Here is a 26298-nt window from a genome sequence, read left to right on the forward strand (position 1 = left end):
GAGATCTCAGATTTAGCTTCAGCTTTAGTGGTGAGGTCAAAAGATTCCTCACCACTAATATTTGATTCCATACATTTAGCTTACTGTAATGTGATTTGTTTGCTTTGGGCTGATCTTTATTCTTGCACTTTTGCCAACTAGCTGTGTTTGTACAAATTATTCAGATTTTGATTCTTATTATTTACAAGTCAATAGCTCTGTGGTTTTCGACCAAAGACTTACACCCTCAACAAAGCAAATGTTTTAACCCTGATTCTACAGTTATCAGCATAACTTTCTTTCAAAGTAATCAGAAATTGTTGGCATTTCTGAGCATTACAGGTAGGTCTCAACTTACCACAATTGAACCCAAAATTTATGTTGTTAAATGAGAATTTTGTTACATGAGTTTTGCCTCATTGTATTACTTTCCTCACCCATTTTGTTAAGCAAATCACTTCATTTCTTAAATTAGCAACACAGTTGTTAAGTGAACCTGGTTTCCCAGCTGACTTTGTTTTTCAGGTCGCAAACTGTTGTAAGGCAAAGACTGCTAATTTCTTGCAACTAAAGCAATATAGCCACAGAATTTCAGACACAGGATTTTAAAGAGAAACCAAATAATTCTGCAAAACAAGCTAAAGGGGGAAAACCCCCCACCAGGATACAGCCAAATATGGCCCCCTTTAAAAAACTCAATGAAACTAAGTTTCTGGGAAATACCTCCTCTCTTAAAATATAGCAAAGTTATGTTGGCTCCGGAGCATTTTGGTGGCATTGTTGCACAATGTAACATCCACACTGCAGAAGGCCAAGATGCTATATCTGACAAAAGTCAAATATTTTACTAAAACCTAAACCCAAATTATAAGGATAAATCATCTCTTCCACCGATGCCCGACATGTGTTATTCAAAAGGACACAATGCAATCGACTTATCTCTGAATGAGCAATTTCCATTCAACTATCAAGCCTGGGAGACCAACACTTTGCAAAAAAGTTATTAGTTTTGCTTTGCAGAGTCATTTAAAAAGAAAACAGAAATACCAACTTTAAACCACATTTCAGGTGGGCAGGAAAGCAACTCAGGTTGGTCATACATGCCTCAAAGCCAACGATAAAGCAATTTCCGGCCTCAGTGGTCTTTATATACTTATAAAAACATGAAAAGGAAGAGTCGGGCTATCATTGACTGACAGTTCCGAAAAGCAATCAAAAGCTTCTTCCACTGCTGAATGGGAGATAAGGTAAATTGTGTTGGGAAAGGCAATGGCTGCAATTCTATACTGTATTCCTTTAAAAACCCACAATCAGGTTGACTAAGAATTATGTTAACTAGAATTAAAACCATCCAGAGGAGCCCATGCTAGAAAAGGTAGCTATAAATTTACAGTGACCATATCTGTCCTTTATTAAAAAGGGCAATCTTTTACTTTTTTTAAAAAAACCTGTCCTTTAGATTTTTTAAAAAATTAATCCTTATTTTGGGTCTTGCTATTTCATTTTTCTTTATACTACAGAGTTATAAACACAAAGAATTAAATGTTTGTATTCTTATGAACCTCTTTCAGATTTATCCCTTTTGGGGATTATACTTTATTTTTTTCCAAGGGGGGGGAGCGTGCAAGGCCGGCGGCAATGGAGCGAGACTACGCGCTCCATTGCTGCTGCCGGAATAGTGCTTCCACCCATTCTGGGTCCTGCCCATCCCTACGTAGCGCAATCTCCTGGAGTTCCGCATTCCCTGCAGGCTTTTCACAGCCACCTACCAACTCACCTCTGGAGGTGTCTGGAACTGGTTCTTCGTCATTCCGTTGCAGCTCCTGGGGAAGGAAGGAAAGGCCAAACTGTCCTCTGGAGAATCCTGTGGACGACAATGATCCCATGCTGTTCTGTTCGGGTCGTATGTGACCCGAAGCCAAGTTTGAGTCCCTGTAAAAAATTTTCCCTGCATATCTGAAACTTGAAATTTCATGACTATTTATCATTTCAGGGGTTCTCTCTATGAGAATTTTTTTGGGGGGGTGGGGGGCTTAGTTTTTGCTGGGCAAAAAAAGTTACAAATCTTATGTTCCCGGGTCACCCTGACCCGGACCGAAAACTCTTCATTTGCAGTGCTTATGTTTGGTCTTTTTGAAAGCTTTTTTCACTTGGAAAGTAGTCTGAACATTTCTGCACACAATGATATGAAAATTGAAATGAAAAAAGTAAATCTTATTGGTTTATTTTGCGGATATAATGCACGCCCCCCCCGTTTTTGTGAAATTTTTTTCAATTTATGGATAGTTTTGCTTGCAAAATGCATTCTATTTTACTAAAGTTGGTGTGAGATTGGTAGCTTGAACATTTCTGAATATAAGAAAAATATAAAGGAACTGAAAAAAATGATTCTTATTGGTTTTTTAACATCAGAAATAAGGCCTCCCCCCCCCCCTTGGCTGCTTGCAACCATTTTCACTTTTTATTTTTTTATGCTCCAAATCCGAAATATTCTTTAAAATCTTAGGCATTCATTTACTCAATTTAACAATGCTGATCATCAAAAAATATTTTTGGGGTGGTGGCTAATTGTTTTCTGGGCAAAAAAAAAATCATAACTTTGAATCTGTTTCTGTTCGTATGTGACCGGACCAAAAATAATTTTTTTAGGTACTTGAATTTGATCTTTTTGAAAACTTTTTCAACTGGAAAACTAGTTTGAACATTTATGAACATAATGATATGAAAATTGAACTGGAAAAATTGAGACTTATATTTTTATTTTGATCAAAAAGCCCCTCCCCCCATCCTTTTTTAATTTCGTGTCAATTTCTATTTTTTAAGGCTACAAATCCCTAAGGAATTTTCCCCCAAAAGGTTTGATATACTAAATTGAACATTTCTGAATATAAGAAAAATATAAATGAACTGAAAAAAATGGTTCTTATTGGTTTATTTTTGCCACAAAAGGGCCACCACCCCCCTCGGCCTAGCTGTGTGCCATTATTGTCACTGTTTATACATATTTGTCTAGAAATATTTGGAATATCCTTTTGAAAATCAACCACATTGTAGCCAGAGAACTAATTTTATGAAAGAAATCCATTTTACTAAAAAAAAGTATGTAAGTTTGAAATTAACAGCATAATTTTTATATAAATTGAAATAATTGAGGCATACTTTATGTGCAAAATAAACCAATATGCATCAATTTTTCCAGTTCAATTTTCATATCATTATGTTCAGAAATGTTCAAGCTACCAATCCCACACCAACTTTAGTAAAATAGAATGTATTTTGCTAGCAAAACTATCCATAAAGTGAAGACTATTTAAAAAAAACGGGGGGGGGCGTGCATTTCATCAACAAAATAAACCAATATGCATCAATTTTTCCAGTTCAATTTTCATATCATTATGTTCAGAAATGTTCAAGCTACCAATCCCATAGCAACTTTAGTAAAATAGAATGCATTTTGCAAGCAAAACTATCCATAAATTGAAAAAAATTTCACAAAAACAGGGGGGGCGTGCATTATATCCGCAAAATAAACCAATAAGATTTACTTTTTTCATTTCAATTTTCATATCATTGTGTGCAGAAATGTTCAGACTACTTTCCAAGTGAAAAAAGCTTTCAAAAAGACCAAACATAAGCACTGCAAATGAAGAGTTTTCGGTCCGGGTCAGGGTGACCCGGGAACATAAGATTTGTTATTTTTCTTAAACAGAACAGCAGGGTTAAGGACACCAGTCCCTGCTGACTTGCGGCTGCTGCTGCTCCCTGACCCCATTTGAGCTGACATCGAATCCTGCAAATGAAGATACGGAGGCTAAATCCTAAGCTTTCTGTGTCCCAGTAAGATTGAGAAAGGACAGTGTGCATCAGGCCCTATGGGCCAACAGCAACCCTTAAGGTTAGGGCGATGCCTTCATTCCTGATGGGAGGGGGAGAAAGCTTTTGCAAGCCTTAAGCTTAGAAGGATATCTACCATAATTTCTCCCCCTCCGATCAGGAGTCAAGGCATCGCCGAGACCCTAACGCTCACCCTCTGCCCCCCTGGCCAAAGGTTTCTTACCTCCGAGGGCTCTCGCCGCCAGATGGTATAGGTCGTCTCTCTGGGGGAAGAAAACAAAGGGGACAAAGATCAAAAGCAGCCATGGCCCATTTTGCAAAAGTGGCCATGTGGAGGCTCCAAGGGCCCTTCCAGCTGGCCTGCCAAGGGGTTTGGCCTGCCAGTGGGACTGCCCTGTGTCACCTGTCCTTTGACACAAGCAGCAGAAGCAGAGACGCCTCCCCTCTGCACGTTTTTTTACCTACTCTGAACACTGGCTGCTTTCTCCATCTTGTGGCTCCTGAAATGAGAATGCAAATATTATATCTATTGCCATAATTTCTTGGCAGGATGTCTGCCATTATAGTAGGGAGGGGGTCTTACCAGTGGCCTTACCATTTCCTTAATGGACTCCACAATAGGGGAGAGCCCTGGAGTCCATTTGGTTGGGATCACCATCCTGGGGAGAGAACGAAGGGCCTGGCATTCAGGTAGGGCAACAACCAAGGACTGTCCAAACAGCCCAGCCACCAATATTGGATCCTAACAACATTCAAAATATTATTGCCCAGTACTATATAACAGTGTATGGATGCTTTTCAGCAAATGGCTGTTTTTCCACTCTACATGGTGATTACCTGAGCTTGCTCTAGTCACCCACAAAACCAGGCCCAGCCTCTGCTGAACCAGCCTTCTTTGCAACACAAATCTTTGGAGGATTAGAGGATCATAATTATTCAGATACCTCAGATAATGAGAGCCAAGCCTCAGCAATGGAAGAGGCAGAGTGTCAGGATGAGGCCCTCTCTGCTGATGAAGCTTTACCAATAGAGCAGCCTACTCCTGCAGGCCTTTTTCCACCAGCCTTATTTAAATCACTTCTCCAGAAGGCTACGACTGCTTCTGGCCTGACCAGGCCTCCTATCACAGGAACTGGAAACAAAGCTTCTACTTCCATTCCATATATTGCTGAACAAGTCCAGGCAGTGGCCCTTATTCCAGCTCCTCAGCTGTTCATTGATAACATTCAGAAGCAGTTCACTGTTCCTGTGGCAGACTCAATACCTCCAACTTTTGACAAGAAGCATTTCAATGTAGCTCTTGAGCTAGCAAACTTGCTCAAGCCCCTAACTTATCACCTACAGTTAACAACAATGGCCAAAAAAAAAGATATTAAAATGGGGCAAAACTCACTTAACAAATGTCTCACTTAACAGCTGAAAGTTTGGGTTCAATTCTGGTCATAGGTTGAGAACCACCTCTATAACTCATAGTAGCTTTCCTAGGGCTAAGATTCCAGGCTTTCCCTCCCATCTGTCCTTCCACTCCCAGCTCCCAAATTTCCAACTTCTCTTCCCTCCAAGAATATAAGCAGGAAGGAGGACCCCTGTGTTATTGATTGATGGTTATAAGAGCCAATCAGCATTCACTGAATTTGTGGGTAATAGGAAATGGCCTTTCCCAACACAAGGCCTCCAAATCAGGCCTGAGATGAGAGATGTTGAGATGTGGTCCATGCTGTTTGTCCTCCTGTAATTCCCCCCAGGATGAGACAGCCAGTGTTTTCAATGGTTTGCATCAGGGGTAGGTTCCAACTTCCCTCGCTGCTGGTTCGCATGGGTGCGCTTCGTGGGAGGGCCAGTTCTTCGTGGCCACACATGCACATTAAGAAAAAAAATCCCCCCCCCCAAAAAACCCCAAAGCCAAAAAAAAAATATGTGGCCTCCATATGCACAGTACAGGAACTTGGCTTCTGCACCTGATCAGGAGGAAAAACATTTTTAAAATGTGGTGGGAATTTTTTTTTATTTTTAAAGATGGTGGTGCCCATGGAACGGCACTGACCAATCCGGTTTTGTGACATTATCATGACGGCACCAGCGGGTGGCTACCGGTTCTTGTGAACCAGTACGAACTGGGAGAAACCCACCTCTGGTTTGTACACTTTTTGCAGTGAAGAGAGACACACAAACACAAAAGCCCATAATTAACTATGAGTAGGTTTATGATGGCGATAAAATACCAAGGCAAAACAAAGCAAGGCAAAAGGAAGGAATTATTACACCGGATATTTCCATTTGGGAGCAAATTTTATTTATTTAGACTGGTCTATATCATATACGTGGCATATACATGGATATTCTAATTTTTCAAGTTTCACCTGCAGCATCACATGATGCTAGATTAGTTAGACCAGCTGGACATGCAAATCCAGATTCTCAATACAAAGTTATGGACTTTCTTAACTTAATTTTGATTTTTCATATTATATGGGCTTAGAAGTCAAAATCTTTTAAAAATCAGTTTCTCTGAAAATTTGATGGGCTTAAAAGACCATACATTTCATTAGGGGTTTAACATACATGTGGCTGCTCCATCTTATTCTTATTTATCTGAAAGTTCTAGGTTAACATTTGTTTTAAATTATTATAGATGTATAGACATTTGGTCCTACCTCAAGGCATTGTTTTAAACCAGGGGTCTCAAACTCAATTTACCTGGGGGCCGCTGGAGGTAGAGTCTGGGTGAGGCTGGGCCACATCAGGTTTCCCCCCAAAAAAGCTCTTACAAAAACATTCCAATGTTATCAAATGTCTTTATTTTTTCATCTTATTTTATGTTTAAAAATAAAAATAAATTAACAAATTCATAAGAAAAATAAAAATAAATCAGTAATAAAAAAAAAATGAAAATGATAATAATAATAATAACAACAACAACAACAATAATAATACAGCAGATATAGAAGACTGAAGAAACCACATATACTGTAGTTGCTGACTAGAGAAATGTAATTAGTATTATTGAGATTCAAATGTCTGTATTAATAGTTCTTTAACATTTAACTTTCTGAACATGAATGGAACATTGAACATGAACTGTTTTGAACGTGGCTTCTTCTCCCTACTTCTTACTGCTAGAGATCTGGCAGCTCTTACTCTTGCATAGCCAAGCCACATTTGGTTTAAGGGAGGAAGCAGTTGAGATCCTCCATAGGGCTTGAAGATGCTCATCAGTAAGTCTGGACCTGTACTTGGATTTGTTAAATCAGAAGCTGGAGGCCGAGGAAGGTTAACAGCTCTTTATTGGCAATCAGGAACAGTTGAAGTGACCAGCTCGCAGGTAGGAAGTGACTGCTGGCTACCGGCTAAAGCTGCGCCTTATATACCTTGCTGGCGCGGGGAAAACAGCCGTGAGTTACTCTTTTTTAAACTTTCGCGCCAAGGTTTCCCTTGGCCGCGACTTAAGCCAATCAGCGGTTACCTTTATTTAAAAGTACAAACATAACACCCTTCCCCCCATAGCTTGAACAAACTGTCAATCATTTAGATATGTGACGTAGTCTTGTAGCCTGATTGGTGGCTTGCCGACTCGCCCAGACCTGCGCAGTTCAGTTTGCAGGGAGTTGTCCTCCTGGTCGGCTGGCTGCTGTGCTGCTCCGTCCTGGTAAAGATTGTCTTGCCCTATGGACGTAGAAGTGGCCTTTCCAACGCCAGCCGCCAGGCTTCCAGGGCAGCCGCCGCTGGATGCCAGAAGAGGATGCGCTGAGTAGTCTGGTTGGTTTTGGTAATTCCCATGCGTTTGATCTACGGGAAAAATGTCATTGTTACTTTGTGTTAACACACTTGGATGTCGTTTTCTGATTTGGTCTATGTGTCTGCGCCAGATTTTCCCATTGGCTGGTTGGATCGTGTATGATTTGGGGCCGGTTTTGGATTCAATTGTCCCCTCTCTCCAGTGGAGATTTGAGTCAAAGTCTTTTGCATAGACTGGGTCGCCCATTTTAAAAGTCCGTTCTGGTTCCGTTGTATGCTTATCTTTCCTTTCGGAATACTCTGGGTGAATTCTGTCCAGCTGGGAACGGAGTTTCCTCCCCATGAGAACTGGACTTTTGTTTGTGCTGGCCGACGGGGTGATGTCCTGGACTAATAGGAATTCGCCCAGCTGCTGTTGCCATTCTTCAGGTGCTGACCGATGCAGGGCTTCTTTTGTGAACCTCAACATGCGTTCAAACCGGCCACTAGCGGCCGGGAAATGGGGAGATATTAATGCATGTCGGATCCCTCTTTCGGCCAGGAAGACCTCCATTTGCCTGGAGGTTAGTTGTGGGGTGATGTCCTGGACTAATAGGAATTCGTCCAGCTGCTGTTGCCATTCTCCAGGTGCTGACCGGTGCAGGGCTTCTTTTGTGAACCTCACCATGCGTTCAAACCGGCCACTAGCGGCCGGGAAATGGGGAGATATTAATGCATGTCGGATCCCCCTTTCGGCCAGGAAGACCTCCATTTGCCTGGAGGTTAGTTGTGGACCGTTGTCTGAGACGAGCACATCCGGCAGTCCATGTGTTAAGAAAAGTCTCCGCAGCCCCTTTATTGTAGCTGCTGTTGTAGTTGAGGTCATTAAGACAATCTCCAGCCGCTTGGAGTATGCATCGACCACAATGAGGAATGATTGTCCCGCTAGAGGTCCTGCGAAGTCTATGTGTATGCGGGACCATGGTCCCTTTGGTGTCTCCCACTCCGTTGGTTTGGTCTTTGGTGGGTCTGGGTGAGTTTGTTGGCATGGGTGACATGTGGCTACCCAGGTTTCTATGTCCTGGTCTAAACCTGGCCACCAAAGGTGGCTCCTGGCCAGGCTTTCATCTTTACCATGCCTGGGTGATCCTGGTGTAACAATTTCAATGCTTTCTTCTGCAGCTGTTTAGGAATTACCACCCTGTCACCCCACAATATGCAATCTCTTAATACGCTTAATTCAGTTTGTCTGTTCTTGAATACCTGACATGTCTCTTTTGGAATTTTCCCCGGCCACCCTTTAAGTACCCATTGTTTTACTCGGGATAACAAGGGGTCTATTTCTGTCTCTCTGGCTATTTCCGCTGCCGTTATTAATGGGTTTTCTTGCATTTCTATCAGCAATACATTGGACGCTGGGGCTGGGTCGTGTACTAATTCTGCCTGAGGACACCTACTTAACACGTCTGCGTGCCCAATTTCCTTCCCCCTCCCTGTGCTTAAGTACATAATTATAAGCAGCTAAAAAGATCGTCCAACGGGTCATTCTCGGAGACAGAAATGTGGGGGTCTGCTTATCTCCTGCTAAAATGCCTAACAATGGCTTGTGGTCCGTAATCAATGTAAAAAGGTGGCCAAACAAATATCCATGGAAGCGTTTAACGCCTGCAACTAAAGCTAATGCCTCCTTATCTAAATGAGAGTAATTCCTTTCTGCAGGTGAAAGGGTTTTAGAATAAAACGCAAATGGGGCATCTGCGCGGGGAAAACAGCCGCGAGTTCCTCTTTTTTAAACTTTCGCAACAAGGTTTCCCTTGGCCGCGGCTTAAGCCAATCAGCGGTTACCTTTATTTAAAAGTACAAACATAACAGGATTTATTGAAGTTCAAGGTAGAGAAGAGCTTTTCGCACAAGTATGTGCTCCCAAAAAGACACATGGTCCACTTGAACATTCGGGAAAGCTCAGGGAAGCTGGGGGGGCAATTCTGTCAAAAATTGCCCAAGCTTGTCTGCTTTTCCACTCACCTCCCTGAACTTGGCTTTGAGTTCAGAGTTGCACTGCAGGTCAATGAGCACCATTTGAAGCACAGGAGGGGTATCCTGCACATCAAAGGAGAAGGGGTTCCCCAAAATTTGAAATGTTGCTCTGTGCGTCGTGAAGTCTGCAAATCTGTGATCAAATTCCTCCTGTAGCTTCAAAATGACATCCACATACTCCTCACCACTGAATGGTGTGCCTGCATCTATGAGTGCCTTGCATGCTGGGAAATGGCAAATGTTTGTCTGAGAAAGCTGGGCTTTCCATAACATACGTTTTGTAGAGAATGCTCTCACATTGTCATAGGCAGCACTGACCAGTTGCCCCTGGCCTTGTAACTTTTTGTTCAGTACAGTAAGCTCATGTATTGATATCAACAAAAAAAGCTAAGTCCATAAGCCATTTTGTATCACTTGGCGCAGGAATAGCAATCCCATCTTTCTCCACTTCCGCTCTCAACTCAAAAAATCTCTTCAATATGTTTCCCCTGCTGAGCCAACGTACCTCGGTGAAGTAGAGCACATCCCCATATTCTGACTCCATTTCCTCTAAAGAAGCCTGAAACCTGTGCTTTAAGCCCCTGGATCTGATACTCCTCAGCATGTTTAGTTGTGTAATGACATTTCAAATTGTATTCTTTGTGCAAATAAGACACGTGCTCATCACCAACCTTTTTTCTTCACTGCAGGCTTTGAAAAAGACATGTTTAGGGCTGTCTTATATATAATTGCCCCCCGCAGGCGGAGTAAAGACGCTGAGACAAATATTGTGGATTAATTAAGGGTCATTTATTAATTAGCATAAATTTAAATAACTTTAAATAAATGTAAATACGTAACTTTGAATATTTAATTCAAAACAAACTAAGGACCTGCAGAGCCAAACTAACGGGGCGGAAATTCCTAAATAACTAAATGTGCCGCACCCCCTAACCAATCCAGTCCGCACCGTCAGTGTGGAATAGGCGAAAAAACGGCCGCCTCTAAAGGGGAGGCCGCAAAAAATTCCTATTCGGCCCCAAAGGCGACCTCCTTATGACACACTGTTGATAGCGGAGGGTGGGCGGGTGTTCGCTCCGATTGCCGCAATGCGGAGGTCCCTTCCGGATCGCCCTTAACTTATTAGTTTTGCTTTGCAGAGTCACTTAAAAACAAAACAGAAAGACCAACTTTAAACCACATTTCGGGGGGGGGGGGGGGTAGGAAAGCAACTCAAGGCATTGATCCCTGAAGAGGGTAGAATACATATCTCTAATTCCTGGAAGAGGCGCTCCAAGCTGTCCGGGGTGTTTCCCTCCAGGCTGCCCAAATTCGCCGGACTGTTCTCTGGAGAATCCTGTGGACGACAATGATCGCATTCTAAATTACCAATCTCATTACTAGGAAGAATTGCCACAATAAAAATGACCATATTACCCAAATTTCTATATTACTTCCAAACAATCCCAATTAAATTAGAAGGAACCTTTTTAAAAAAAAATTAGACAAATTAATATCCAAATTTATATGGCAAAAAAAGAGACCAGAATTAGACTTAAATGGACACAAGATAGCCCTATGCAAGGCGGACTTGGCTTACCCGACTTCAAACTCTATTACCGAGCAGCAGCCCTAACATGGGTTAAAGAGTGGATACAACTTCAAAATACGAGACTACTAGCTTTGGAAGGACATGATATCCAGTCCGGATGGCACAGTTTCATTTGGGACAGCAAATCTACTACACACTCAAATTTTAAACACCATCTGATAAGGAAGTCATTAATAGACAACTGGAACTTAATTAGGAAGCAACATTATTTTAAAATACCACTATGGTTCTCAAGCATAGAAGCAATAATTTACCCAAACACTATAAGTCGACAAAAACTATTAAACTATTCACACTTATTAGATAAAGACTCAAAATTAAAAACACGAACACAGCTAAATGAAGAAGGAATAAAAGTGGATTGGTGGTGTTATCACCAAATATCATCTAGATTCCATGTAGACATAAAGAAATATGGAATACAGAAAAACTACACTCCATTAGATAAAATCTTATTAGGGCCCCACAAGAAATCAATTGCAAACATTTACAAAATACTCCAAGAACACCAAAACGTGGAAGAAATAGTAAAAGGGAATATGATTGCTTGGGCAAAGAATATAGGTCACACAATACAATTGGACCAATGGGAAAAAATATGGCATACCAATTACAAAATCACAAAATCCACCGCATACAAAGAAAATGCAATAAAAATGTTTTATAGGTGGCATATGCCCCCTGAAAGGCTAGCAAAAATGTACACCAACCTCAAGCCTAACTGTTGGAAGTGTGGTGAGAAACAAGGTTCATATTTTCATATGTGGTGGACCTGCAGACAAGTTAAAGGAATCTGGCACAAACTTCAGAAATGGATAAAGGAAATAACTAAGATTGAACTAGAAATGAAACCTGACATATTTTTGCTTGGCATTATTGAAAATCAGATGAATAAAGAACATTATTACCTAATACAACATCTAATAACATCAAGGAGAATAGCTATCGCACAATTTTGGAAGAATGAAAACATGCCAAATGAAAGGAATTTAATAAAAAAAAATGTTAGATTGTGCTGAAGCAGATAAACTAACAATGGAACTAAAAGAAAAAGAAAAAACAAAATACTACCAAATATGGGAAGAATTTTACATTTGGTTAAATAAAAGAACACCCCTTTATAGTGCTGCGAGATAAAGTAACAACTTAAAGAACAATCTTTTTTTAAAAAGTCAATATAGTTTTTTGCTTGGTTTATTTGATAAGAACTTACGACATAAGAATTCAACTATAACAACATACAACTCAAACCACTGGTCTTAACACCGCCAAGAATTTTTTTTTTTAAAAAAAGAGAGGACGCTGTCAACAGTCTCTACTACAGGAGAAGAGAAGAAATATATCTCTTGCTTGTTTTTTCTGTTCTCTGTATTTTATGTAAATGCACTGTTTGTCGTTATTGTCTTATTATATATACAGTGGTACCTCAGTACTCGACCACAATTCATTCCAAAAGTGTGGTCGAGAACCGATTTGGTCGAGTACCGAATTTATTTATCCCATAGGAAATAATGGAAATGGATTTAATTGGTTCCCAGCCCCTGTTAACTCTCTGAGAACCAATTAAATCTATTTTCTTTATTTCCAATGGGATAAATAAATTCGGTACTCCAAGCTGCAGGAAGGGTGGGGGCTGCTGCAATCCCAATGAACAAAATTTTCTCTGGCTGTTTGGTATCCGAATTTTTGTTCAGATACTGAAGCAAATTTTTGCCGAAAATTTTGTTTGTTATCCGATATGTACGAGAACCAAAGCGTTCGAGTACCGAGGTACCACTGTATGTAAATCAAAATTATTTTTAAAAAGAAAAAAACGAATACATACCTCTAATTCCTGGATGAGGCGCTCCAAGCTGTCCGGGGTGTCTTCCTCCAGGCTGCCCAAATTGGCCAAACTGTCCTGAGAATCCTGTGGACGACAATAATCCCATTCCCCATTAAGGACACCAGTCCCTGCTGATTTGTGGCAAAGGAGCCATTGGCACCAGAGCTTGGGGGCATGTGTCTAACCTAAGTCCCTTCTCCCAAGGGCCGGGTGTCCCCCTGCTCCGCTGCCCAGAGCGCTCCAGCACAGCTCGGTCAGGTTAGGAGAACTAACTAGGGGGACTCCACCGCTCCCCAACTGAGAAGACTTTGTCTTACTTACCCAAGGGCTGGAGGATCCCAAAAATGAGGCCAGGTCCAGGCTGCTCCCTGACCCCATTTGAGCTGTCATCGAATCCTGCAAATGAAGATACGGAGGCTAAATCCTAAGCTTTCTGCGTCCCAGTAAGATTGAGAAAGGACAGGGTGCATCAGGCCCTATGGGCCAACAGCAAGCCTTAAGGTTAGGGCGATGCCTTCAGTCCTGATGGGAGGGGGAGAAAGCTTTTGCAAGCCTTAAGCTTAGAAGGATATCTACCATAATTACTCCCCCTCCCATCAGGAGTCAAGGCATCGCTGAAACCCTAACGCTAACCCTCTGCCCCCCTGCCAAAGGTTTCTTATCTCCGAGGGCTCTCGACGCCAGATGGTACAGGTCGTCTCTCTGGGGGAAGAAAACAAACGGGAGAAAGATCAAAAGCAGCCATGGCCCATTTTGCAAAAGTGACCATGTGGAGGCTCCCAGAGCCCTTCCAGCTGGCCTGCCAAGGGATTTGGCCTGCCAGTGGGACTGCCCTGTGTCATCTGTCCTTTGACACAAGCAGCAGCAGCAGAAGCAGAGACACCTCCCCTCTGCACGTTTTTTTTACCTACCCTGAACCCTGGCTCTTTTGTCCACCTTGTGGCTCCTGAAATAAGAAGGCAAATATTATATCTATTGCCATAATTTCTTGGCAGGATGTCTGCCATTACAGTGGGGAGGGGGTCTTACCAGTGGCCTTACCAGTTCCTTAATAGAGGAGAGCCCTGGAGTCCACCTTCTGGGGATCTCCATCCTGGGGAGAGAACAAAGGGCCTGAGTCATTCTTCTGTTAGCCAAAGTAGAGGCAGAGGGTAGAGATGCCTCCCCTCTTGTAAACCTTACTCCTAGCCACCTTCTTGGGGGCTTCAGAGTCCCTCGGATGAGAGGACACTCACCCCACGAAGGCCAGGTCCCTGCCAGACTTCAATGTATTTGGGGTCTTGGCAGCCCCAGCCATCGATACCTGCAAGTAAAAAAAAATCCAAAGAGCTCTTCTTCAGTTTTCTAGGCTGGCCAAGTTCCCCCCAGTGGGATTTGCACCCTTCCCCCACCCAGATTTGAGGAGTGGCCACCCACTGGCCACGTTACAGAAGCGTACTTACCCCAGGAGGTGTCTCTTCTCCTCCTCTTCCTCCCCCTTCAGTCCCGCCCAAAAGAAGAAGGTGGCATGTCAAAAACATCCATCTCTAGCTGAGCCTCTCCTTTCTCAGCCTGGCCTGTCAGCCTGCCCATCTTTTTGCCCCTGATAGCCCCTCTGCACAGAAAGTCATTTTGGGGAGAGGATCTTACAGACTCTGCAGACCTTCAGCGGTGCCTAGGGATGGGCAGCAACCACTTTCAGCTGGAAAACTCCCTCATTGTCCAGGTTTACTGCCTTATAAATAAAGTACAGGCTGGAGTGGGAGCGCTGGAGGTGATTGCTTTTTTTCCGCAGTTGTCCATGAGAGGCAGAGAATTGCAAAGCAACAGCCATCCCCCTCACAGGCCCATCCAAACGGAGATGCTGCCATTGTCCAAGTTTATTTCCCTCCTGACCCTCGCCTGCCACCGCCGCTCTCCTACAGCCGCTCATGGACAACTGCGCTCGGCGAGCCGCTGGGGATTTGGAAACACCAGGGATTTGGTGGCACCTTTTAAATAAAGTAAATAAAATCCTGATTTTCCTTTCTCTCGACTGCCCAGAGTGAATAAAACATTTCGCTTCTCAGGGTGCTGGGACGAGGATTCTTCTCCCGCTGCTACTAATCCATTTGAACACTTTTAATTATTCAATTTTTTCTAGTTTTTTGTTACAATGCTTATAAACTCTTAGTTCTCGTTATAATCCATAGAACTATTTCTTTTTTTAATGGTAATTTCATTTAAGGTTACAATTTTACAACAAAGTAACAAATCAATATGTTTTACAGAACTGAAGAAGTTTCCTTCAATCCTTACTGAAAGAAGTTACTAAGGACAAACTTTAAGGAATAAATAGCGAAAGAGTATTGAATTTTTGATTTTAAAAAGTTTCAAATGGCTATGGGTTCAGATAAATTTGAAATAACATTTTGGAGTTAATTATAAAGACCCATTCTCATAGGAAAATATAATTTTGAATTATTTAAAAAATAAAAAAATAAAAAAGTCTAAACTTTGGGCATTAAAGGAAAATAGATGAAATATTACAATTATAAAAAATCACTCACCCTCAAATTATAAATATAGAATGAAGCAAAATATTTTAACATTGCACATACTAAAAATATTTTGAACAATGAACCTAGAAATTAACTTTAAGAGTTTCTTCCTCTACAGATACACTACTTTGTAAATTGTTACTTTGTTGCAAATTATAATCTTAAATGAAATTACCATTAAAAAAAGAAATAGTTCTACGGTTTATAATGAGAACTAAGAGTTTATAAGCATTGTAAGAAAAAAACTAGAAAAAATTGAATAATTAAAAGTGTTCAAATGGATTAGTAGCAATTCTTAAATATCTGATTGGCAAACAGATGGAAAAAAGTATAATTCAAAGATTCCTAACAACTGAAAAACCCTTAACTGGGTGCTGACTCTGGCTTCATCCTGACCAACTGCACCCTCACGCAATGTCCTTAGGACAGTGGTTCCCAACCTGTCTTTGACCATACCCCACCTAAGCATCTCTAAAATTGTGACCCCCCTGACAATCTGGTTCCCTTGGCAACAGGTAAACAATAGCCATTGTCTATGTCTACACAAGTAGGGCAGCTCACCTGGGTCTAGGGGAGGCCAGTGGCTGACTCTTTTGGTGACCTTTGGCCTCTGCATTTCCTGTGGGTAGTTGTCTGTTCGTGAACAACAGGGAAGTACCATCATTGTGGCACAAAGCACAGAGGGCATCATGGCATCCTAGGGCGGAATCGACTTTTAGTCCAACTCTCTCTCTCCACTTATATTATGAGTTATGGGGGCTGCGTATCCCTACATCTATGGTTACATAATTGCAATTAGATGCTCGGCAATTGCCTTACATTTGTCACTGTTTGCATCCTTCTGGAATCCATGTGATGCCTCGATTTAGGACTGCAACAACTTACAAATGTTCAATTGCAGTCTTAAGTTGAGGATTACTGTTATTGATAATGGGACTTCACATTAGAGAGATTCTGTACTGAAATACATTCACTGCCCTAATATATAGAGAGAGACAGTTCTTCTTTCCTCAGGAATGGACTTGGTAGTAGCAAATATATTCTATTTTAAATTTCCAAATATACACTAGGAACAAAATAAAAATAAAAATAGACACCCAGTTTAAAGTAACCAGTTTCCCAACTTGTACAAAATCAGATACAATGAAATATGAAAGCACACGCTTCACGGAAACTGAACAATTTCTGACTTTCTTTTAAATCCAATTTTGCATTTTTGGTTCTAAAATATCCATTGTATCATATCGCTATAGTTTTTATTCTTCCTGTAATGGGAGAATTCAAAATATTGGAAACAGGATTAGGTAGACATAGGACAAGTAGTCATTAGGCTTCATTTAGAGTTCATTTAGTGACTGTTGAAAGTTACAATGGCACTGAAAATAGGAACTTATGACCACTTTTCAAACTTATGACCTTTGTATCAATCCCTTGATCATGTAATCAAATTGAGATGTTTGGCAATTGGTTCATATTTATGACCACTGCTGTCTCCCAAGTTCATATAAAGCCCTTCATGGCATAGGACCAGATTATCTCCGAGACCGCCTTCTGCCGCACGAATCCCAGCGACCGGTGAGATCCCACAGAGTTGGCCTCCTTAGGATCCCGTTAACCAAACCATGTCGGCTGGTGGGACCTAGGGGAAGAGTCTTCTCTGTGGGAGCCCCGACCCTCTAGAATCAGCTCCCCCCAGAGATTCTCACTGCCTCCACCCTCCTTGCCTTCCAAAAGAGCTTAAAAACTCATCTTTGCCGCCAGGCTTGGGACATTTACATCTTCCCCCTGATCAATGAATGTTTCAAGTATGAGTGTTGAATAATTGGTTTGATAGGTTTTACTTTCTTTTAATAGAATTTAATGGTTGTTTTTAATGTAGTATTAATTGGATTTATATGATTGTTCTGGTTTTTGTAAATGCTGTGAGCTGCCTCGAGTCCTCGGAGAGGGGCGGCATACAAATCCAATTAAATAAATAAATAAATAAATCTGATCATCTACTGCAACCGTTTGAAAAGCAAAATCAATGCTGAAGCCAAATTCATTTAACGACCATGTTAATAACTTATCACATACAGTTAACAACAATGGCCAAAAAAAGGTAGTAAAATGTGTCAAAACTCACTTAACAAATGTCTCACTTAACAGCTGAAAGTTTGGGATCAATCCTGGTCATAAGTCGAGAACCATCTTTATAGCCCACGGACCAGCACTGACCAATCCGGTTTTGTGACATTATTGTAATGGCACCAGCGAGTGGCTACCGGTTCTTGTGAACTAGTCCGAAGTGGGAGAAACCCAGTTGGCGATAAAATACCAAGGCAAAACAAGGCAAGGCAACAGGAAGAAATGGTTACACCGGATATTTCTATTTGGGAGCAAATGTTATTTATTTAGCCTGCTCTGTGTCATATACGTTTATTTATTTATTTATTTAGACTGGTCTATATCATATACATGGCATATACATGGACATTCTAATTTTTTAAGTTTCACCTGTAGCATCACACGATACTAGATTAGAGTTAGACCAGCTGGACATGCAAATCTAGATTCTCAATACAAAGTTATGGGCTTTCTTAACTTAATTTTGATTTTTCATATTATATGGGCTTAGTAGTCAAAATCTTTTCAAAACCAGTTTCTGTGAAAATTTGATGGGCTTAAAAGACCATACATTTAAAGACCATACATTTCATTAGGGGTTTAACGTAGATTTGGCTGCTCCATCTTATTCTTACTAATTGAAAGTTCTAGGTTCATACAGAGGGACCCAGGTGCTCAGTGAGGAGTTCAGAACTTTTTTGGACAGGCATTTAAACTAGGTAAAGGGGACAGAGATGTAACTGACGTGGATGATTTCTGTCCCCGATCAATGATGATAAATCAGTTGCTTGAAGTTTATGAAAAGAGAGCTGTAAATAAAATAGATGTAGTTGTTGATGATAAGGGGAAAACTAATAATGATAATAATGTTCTTAGGGTAATGTGCACGAATGCTCGAAGCTTGAGCAACAAGCTCTGTGAGTTAAGGGCCATAATTAGTGTTGGGCGAACCGAAATCGCAAAGTTTGGGTTCGTACCAAACTTTGTGAAATTCGGTATGCTGAACCCAAACCCGAACTTTTCCAAAGGTTCGGCAAAAGTTTGGGTTCAGGAGCATGCCGAGAAACGCCGCCGCCTGGCTGTCACCTTCCAAAACAGCAGGGGCGCTTCTCGCCATTCTCCCGAATGCCAAGCCCGGAAGTTCGGCAAAAGTTCGGGTTCAGGTTCAGGAGAATGCCAAGAAGCTCTACTAGCCAGCTGTCACCTTCCCAGAAGAGCCGGGGAGCTGTCGGCCAGTCAGGAGGTGCAAACGGAGGTGGGGAATCCCAATAGGGGATTCCAGGGGTGGAGGTTTGACGTCACGGAGACATCCTTCCTGGAGTCCCCGTTTCGGCCGGCCAGAAAGGACGTCTCCGTGACGTCAAAGCTCTGCCCCTGGAATCCCCTATTGGGATTTCCCACCTCCGTTTGCGCCTCTTGACCGGCCGACAGCTACCCGGCTCTTCTGGGCAGGTGAAAAATATTCTAGTCTGTGCAGTCAAAGCAAGCCTGTAGCTTTAACTTTGCCTGTTCAATTCCAGTCTTTACTGATTTAATTGTTGGTTTTGTGGCTTTAAATCTTTGTAAGCAGATAGAAAATGCATCATGCAATGATCAGAGTGGCTCACAGCTGCTCTTGGTTTTTAATGGAAATTGGGTTCTGGAAGGCTGACACCTAGAGTTAAAACCTAATGGGGGTAAAGATTTAGTCCAGTGTTGGCGAAACTTTTTTGATCCGGGTGCCAAAAGGATGCGCTTGCGGGTGATAGGGCGCGTATGTGTACCCACACCTGTAATGCAATGCTCTCTCACCCCCCCGCATGCACACAACCCCCCCTGCGCTGCCCTTCCACATATGCGGACAGGCCTCACTGAAGCCTCCGGATTTCCAATAGGCTTTTAGGGCCTTTTTTTGCCCTTGCCCAGGGTTCAGAAAAGCCTCCTGAAGCCTGGAGATGGCAAAAAAACAGACCAGGAGGCGCCTGTAGTAACTTGGCTCTCCTTCCTGATTTTCAAGAGAGGCTGCTCCAGAGCGGTCCGAAAATGCAATGGCAACTAAACAAACAACAATTAGATCAAAAGAGATCCCCATTCACAATCCCTGAGCTAATATTATCAGTCCGTTCATTTCACAAATAACATTCCCCACAACTAGGTTTCCGAGAAATTTTAGCTAGTAGTCACTTTAGTCCTCAAATAAATCCCCCTTGATTAAGCTTTGGGGAAATCTGAGCTATACTGTACTTCGAATAACTAAAAAAAACCACATTTCAATTCCTCTCCCTCATTGTTAATAATATTTAATTGAGGAAGTGAGGGGATTATTTTAGCACATGTGCTACAATTTGGTGAGGAACCACAAAAAGAGATCAGCTTTGGCCCAGACTCCTTTTCACAGCCCTCCCTTCCCCAGCACTACACTATTATTACATTTTAGTGTAGTGAACTTAACCTTCCTGCCGTGTAAAAATAAGATCCATAGGCTTTGTGAAACTGTTCAGTTAGATTTTGTGAAAGAGGGCAAGATGGTAAAATACAACCCTTTTGGTGGAGATGGGCAGGTATGTACATTTGATCAATAAACTGATCTGTACCAGGCTCCCTATCAATCATCTGCCACACTTTAGGACAGTGTTGCTCAACCTCAGAATTTTTAAGATGTGTGGTCTCTAACTCCCAGAATTCTGTGGGATGCTGGCTAGGGAATTCTGGGAAATGTAGTCCACAATCGGAAAAATTGCTGAGATTAAGAAACACTGCTTTAGAATGTTTTTCGTAAAGTCAGAGAATTAATTTCATAAGCCCGATAAGCGTGTACTTTTGTTTGCTAAAATGTGACCCAATTTTTTAAAAAGTAAAGCATTTCATTTTTGGTGACCTTACACCAAAATTGAATGGGCAATGAGTGATAGTGATGACTTGTTATGGCCTTGAACTTTTTAGACTGGGGGTTAGAAATGCCCATGCCTTTCATTTAGGTTAGGTGACAATAAGTTTTCCAAAGTCTCCATAACAGAGGAGAAAAAACAGATACTCTTTTCACTTAAGTCTTCAACCTAACCTTTGCATAGGTCTTAAAATCAGCTGTAGCAAGGAGGATCAGCTGGAAAGAGGATCGATAGAGGGATTTGGAAGAAATGGGCTTAGGTTAAGTCATGGATGATTGAATATGGTTTGTTGAATAAGCCACAAATACTGGCTCATCATATCAGTTGGGTCTTTCAGATTTCACATCACTCACTGACCAGCAAGAGCTCTCTAGGCAAGAGATTTTCAGAATTAACAGCACTCAATTTTAACAAAAATGAACTATAAAATATTAGATTCCGTGGTTTTTAAAAATAACTAATCTAATCTGTTTAGCATACCTAAGTCCTTGGAGAAGGGCGGCATACAAGTCTAATAAATAATCATAACAATAACAATAATAATACCTCCCAATGCTTACTTCTGACATATTTTCAATATTGTATATCTTTACTAGGCCAGCAAATGCATTCTTGGTCTACTTTTTCTAGCTAATGACTTTCAGATGTTTTAAACTTTACTCAAATGAATAAGTTTTTAAAACTGAATGAATGAAAGAAGAAATACTGTTAGTTGGTTAACTATCTCAGCTATTGTATACATTTGGATTAAAAAATTAACTGTTTTATAATTTTAGAATTATATGCCATCCAGAGTCACTTGGCAGAGATAGATAGCTGTAGAAATAAAAGAAGTAAATAAATTTACAGGTTAAACTTATTAAAAATGTGGATAATCAAGAGAGGGAACCGCATAGTCTTACAAAATTCCTCATCCGTGATTGGCAGAAAGTGCTCTAATAAGTCATCCGATTTGAAGATAATCTTGTCAACACTACTGGCCATCATCTGTGCCATGTCGATATCCATAATGGTGTCCACAGCACTCCTCGCTGAACACAACGTTACTTCCACGCTCTCCGCGGCAGCTTCGATGCTTATATCTAGCATGGTATCCATAATGTCCTTTACTTCAGTTAATTTGGTATAAATAGATTCAATGGCATTTGTCATGATCTGGCAGTGAGAATCCAAAAAGAGAAGAATGAAGAAAATTGACAGAATTAAGCACCAGCGCATATATACTGTATCTTCCTCTCTAAATTTGGGTTACTGTGTTCCCCCAAAGTAAGACCCTGTCTTATATTGTTTTGAACCCTGAAATAAGCGTTTGGCCTTATTGCCAATGGCTTAAAAGCCCGACTATCAGGGGATGTCTTATTTTGGGGGAAACAGGGTATGTGTCATTTTTGCATCCAATTTGAATTTTATTTCAGTTTGCTTTTAGTGCAGCAATTACGTTTAAAAAACAACAACAACAAATATACAGATAGTCCTCAACCTACAACCACAATTGAGCCCAAATTTCCATCATCTAAGCAAGGCAGTTAAGCGAGTTTTATCCCATTTTACATCTTTTGCCATAAAAGTTAAGCAAATTATGTAGTTGTTAAGTGAAACTGACAATGACATTGTCATATGTCAGCTGGTAAGATTAGAAATTGTGATCACACAAGACACAGACAGTGCAACTGTCATCTATACATGCCAATTGCCAAGCACCCAAATTTTGATCATGCAACCATGGGGATGTTGTAATGGTCATTAATTGTGAAAACCTCTTAAGCTACTTTTTCAGTGCCGTTATTAACTTGGAATGGGCACTAAATGAATGGTTGTTAAGTAGAGGACTATATGTGCACAAACCAAATTGATTAGTATGTTCTAGGAATACTGAGCAATGGGTCAGGGTAAGAAATGAAACAAAGATTCCCAAGAAAAAACTTTTATTTATGAAAATACCCGCAAAGCCAGTCAAATGGTTTATAAATCTGGAACTCAATTACCCTGCTAATAGGAATAATGATGATGCTGAACCTAGGGAGCGCATGTCAAATATGGCATGTTTTGGGTAACACACCAGTGTTTACCAACACCTAACAATTATTCTCAAAAGCACATGCTGTTCTCATGCAATTATCTGACATCTTGGGAGCTGCATGAGAATGGGGGTATGTGTGCGTTGCCATGTAGCCTCTGGAGGTTGTGCGAGGGGGCCACGCTCTTGCACAACCTCTGGAGGCTCTAAAAATCAGGCAAGTATCAGATAGTTTTCAGAAGCCACAGAACCTACACAAAAAAAGAATGTGAGGCCTCGTGTGATCTGGAGCTGCCTCAGATAGGCTGCAGAAAAAACACCACCTGAAGGTAAATGACATGGCAGATTCTGAGGAATCGCACAATTGTTTGATACTTTTCAAAATATGTAAAAAATTCTTTCTCGTGTGTTTTTGTGTGACACACACACGTAAGAGTCCCCCTCTGAGGGAGATAGGCAATTCAGAAATGTGAATAAATAAAATAAAAACGTTAACTGTTTCCCAAAATTTTGACATGCCAAGCCCAAACGTTTTACCCTCACATAGACCCTACTAAACATAAGGGGCTGTTTTACATTTTTTATAAAAAAGGCAAAAAAAGCATTTTAAAATGTTTGCTGGAGGAATCCTACTAGTCCAAAAATTTGGAAGGTGAAATATTTAAAGGAGAAAATAAAATGTCTTTTTTTCCCACCCATAGGAAGAAAAGGCTGGTTGGCATTTCAGCATGACCTGGTTGGTTCAGCACCTGCTGATAACAGCTATGTCTGAAATCCATTCTCATGAAGTTGATCACTTATCTCTTGTACTGACTATAGTAGAGAGAGAAAGAGAATTTGTGGTCTTCTAAGTCTTGCTGAATTACAGTGCCCTGCATCCTTCACATTCCCTGTCCTAAGGACGTTGGGAGTTTGAAATTCAATGAAATGTAAAATGTCACATTTTGGTTACATGAATCTACACAGATAGATATGATATTTATATTTATGATATTTATATTTATTTACTTACTTACTTATTCCAAAACGGAGTCAAAGCTGCTAACACGTAAGATAAATACAACAATAGTAAAATAGGGAAATAGAACAATCAGATTAAAATCAATAATTTAATAAAACAATATCCTAAAAGAACCATGCATACACTGCAGTCAATCTAATATTATGGAAGGTCAAGTGATTACCTGGTCCACCGTCTGTTGCATAATAGGATATTTGTGTTGTAGCCTGTAAAGATTCCTACAGGCAAACATATTTGCAAAAGAAACTGTAAACAGTAAAGATGAAAAAAAGATTTGATTACTTAAAAGATTCCCAGTTATGTTCAACAACTGGATTCTAGTTGCATTTGGTTTTTATGCTACTTAGAATTTACAAAATGCGATATTGTTTTATGCTGCAGTGTAATGATAAAGGAAAGTAATCACATAAAGGTGGGATTGCAATGCTATGCACTCATTTAGGTAAAGGGTGGGTTCTAACTTACCTCGTTGCCATTCGCTTCCTCCTGCGCCATGTGGGCGTGTGCGCGCAAAGCGCAGGGGCCCAAAATTTGCAAAATATTTTTTATAAAAAACCAAAAACAAGATGGCGGCTCATGCGCAGTGCCGGAAACTTGGCTTCTGCGGAAAGCAATAGACATCACAATCTCTGGAACGTTTTAATTTTTAAAAATTGTACTAAGCTACAGTAATTCATCTGTTTTGTCCATGGTCTTGTAATAGGTCTGTATTGTTCTTCACACCCACCCACCCACCCCGGAACTTTAATCCCAGGGAGTAGAAAGTAGGGAACTCAGTCTCGGAAAAGTTCTGGTTCCTCTTGGATTTTGAGATACCGTAAATTGCAAGATACACATGAAAGGGGAGAATTTTGTTAATCAGTAATAGAAGATTCTCTCCCCTCTCCCGCCCACTCTCAATTAATAAAGATCAGAAACTACCGTATATACTCGAGTATAAGCCGACCCGAGTATAAGCCGAGGCACCAATTTTTGCCACAAAAACTGGGAAAACGTATTGACCCGAGTATAAGCCGAAGTTAGAAAATGCAGTGGCTACTGGTAACTTATAAAAATGGAAAACAATAAAATTACATTAATTGAGACATGTTTTAGAATATTTATTTTAAAGAAAACCAGTAAACTAGCTCTGTAAATTTAAAAGAGGGTAAACAAATTAACAATATTAACAATAAATTAAAAAGTAAAAAAAGTAGCTCGATCAGCAACAAAGCTAAAACCTAAGAGTTAAAATCCTTCAAAACTGGATTCCTTCTCATCATTAATTGGATTTACATTATTGTTCTGTTTTTATATATGCTGTGAGCCACCCTGAGTCCTTGGAGAGGGATTGCATACAAATCCAATTAAATAAATAAACAAACAAACAAACAAATTAATAAGTGTATCCAAAGAAGAGCTTCAGCATTAGCTGCTGTGAGGTTATCAGCATAGAAAACCAAATAGATAGATAGATAGATAGATAGATAGATAGATAGATAGATAGAAAGATAGATAGACAGACAGACAGAAAGACAGACAGACAGACAGACAGACAGACAGACAGATAGAAAAATAGATAGATAGATAGATAGATAGATAGAAATAGTTACAGATAGATACAGATACACACACACACACAAACACACACACACACACACACACACACACACGACCTCACCGGCTTCCCATTGCTTTTCCCCTCTCTCGGTTGGAGCAAATGGCTGCCTCGTTTGCTTGAGCCAGGGAGAGGAACTACGGCGTGCGAGAGTGGACAAAAGCTGGTGCCTCCTCGCTCTGGCTCAAGCAATGGCGCCCTCGTGTGGTGACTTTGTCAATGACCTGAGTATACTCGAGTATACTGTATACGGTATATTGCAAACAAAGACCAGGCACTATTCAAAGATGTCTCCGTGGTCATGTGGCTGGCATGACTAAACACCAGAGGCACACTGTTACCTTCCCACGAAAAGTGGTCCCTATTTTTCTACTTGCATTTTTTATATGCTTTCAAAGTGCTAGGTTGGCAGAAGCTGGGACAAGTAACAGGAGCTCATCCTATTATGCGGTACTAGGGATTCGAACCGCTTAACTGCTGACCTTTCGATCGACAAGCTCAGTGTCTTAGCCACTGAGCCACCGCATCCCTACTGACAATCTCAAAAACCATACATTGGAAAACCAAGCCAAAAAGATGAAGAATGACATGGCAAAGAATAGTTTGGAGTGAGCCTACCAGCTATGACCAATTACTTACGTTGAGGTTCAAATATGTGGAGAAGAGGCTCTGTGCTTCTTGCAATACTCTTCATATCCGTCTCTGCCATCTCAAAGACTGCTTGGATAGCTGGATGAGACTGCTTGGCAAAAGTATAGGGAGACAAAACCCACTCATAAGTAGAACCGATTAATGGCACATCACCAAACCTTTGGATGGACACTAAGAAATAAGATACCATAGAGTCACCATCTTGCTGGATTGCAGAACAGCTCTACCTTGCTGAACTGCAGTTAGATCATATTTTCAATGAAGTTACAATTCATGCTGGTATGTAAAACTGAATAAATAGTAAACCGATACTGTTGAACTTTAGTTTCTCAGCACATTATTGTGAGCTTAAAAACAGTACAGTGTAAGAATGTACACTGCTCAAAAAAATAAAGGGAACACTCAAACAAAACACCCGAGATCTGAATGAATGAAAAATTCTCACTGAACACTTTGCTGTGTACAAAGTTGAATGTGCACAACAGCATGTGAAATGGATTGTCAATCAGTGTTGCTTCCTAAGTGGACAGTTTGATTTCA

At 40.8% G+C, this 26298-nt stretch overlaps 1 protein-coding gene across 1 annotated transcript in view; it reads right to left on the reverse strand.

Moving 5' to 3' along the window:
* LOC139158849 (perilipin-3-like) overlaps positions 1-25923 on the reverse strand; it is a 41614-nt gene extending 15691 nt beyond the window's left edge. Inside the window, exons 1-3 of the mRNA XM_070736190.1 lie at positions 25747-25923; positions 23674-23756; positions 21375-21627 (exon numbers count right to left, since the gene is read on the reverse strand). Coding sequence (XP_070592291.1) covers positions 21375-21627; positions 23674-23756; positions 25747-25816 — 406 coding nt within the window. The 5' untranslated portion in view covers positions 25817-25923. The remainder of the gene's footprint in view (positions 1-21374; positions 21628-23673; positions 23757-25746) is intronic.
* Between the last annotated feature and the right edge of the window lie 375 nt (positions 25924-26298).

The sequence above is a fragment of the Erythrolamprus reginae genome, chromosome 2 (assembly GCF_031021105.1).
Source record: "Erythrolamprus reginae isolate rEryReg1 chromosome 2, rEryReg1.hap1, whole genome shotgun sequence".
NCBI lineage: Eukaryota > Metazoa > Chordata > Lepidosauria > Squamata > Dipsadidae > Erythrolamprus > Erythrolamprus reginae.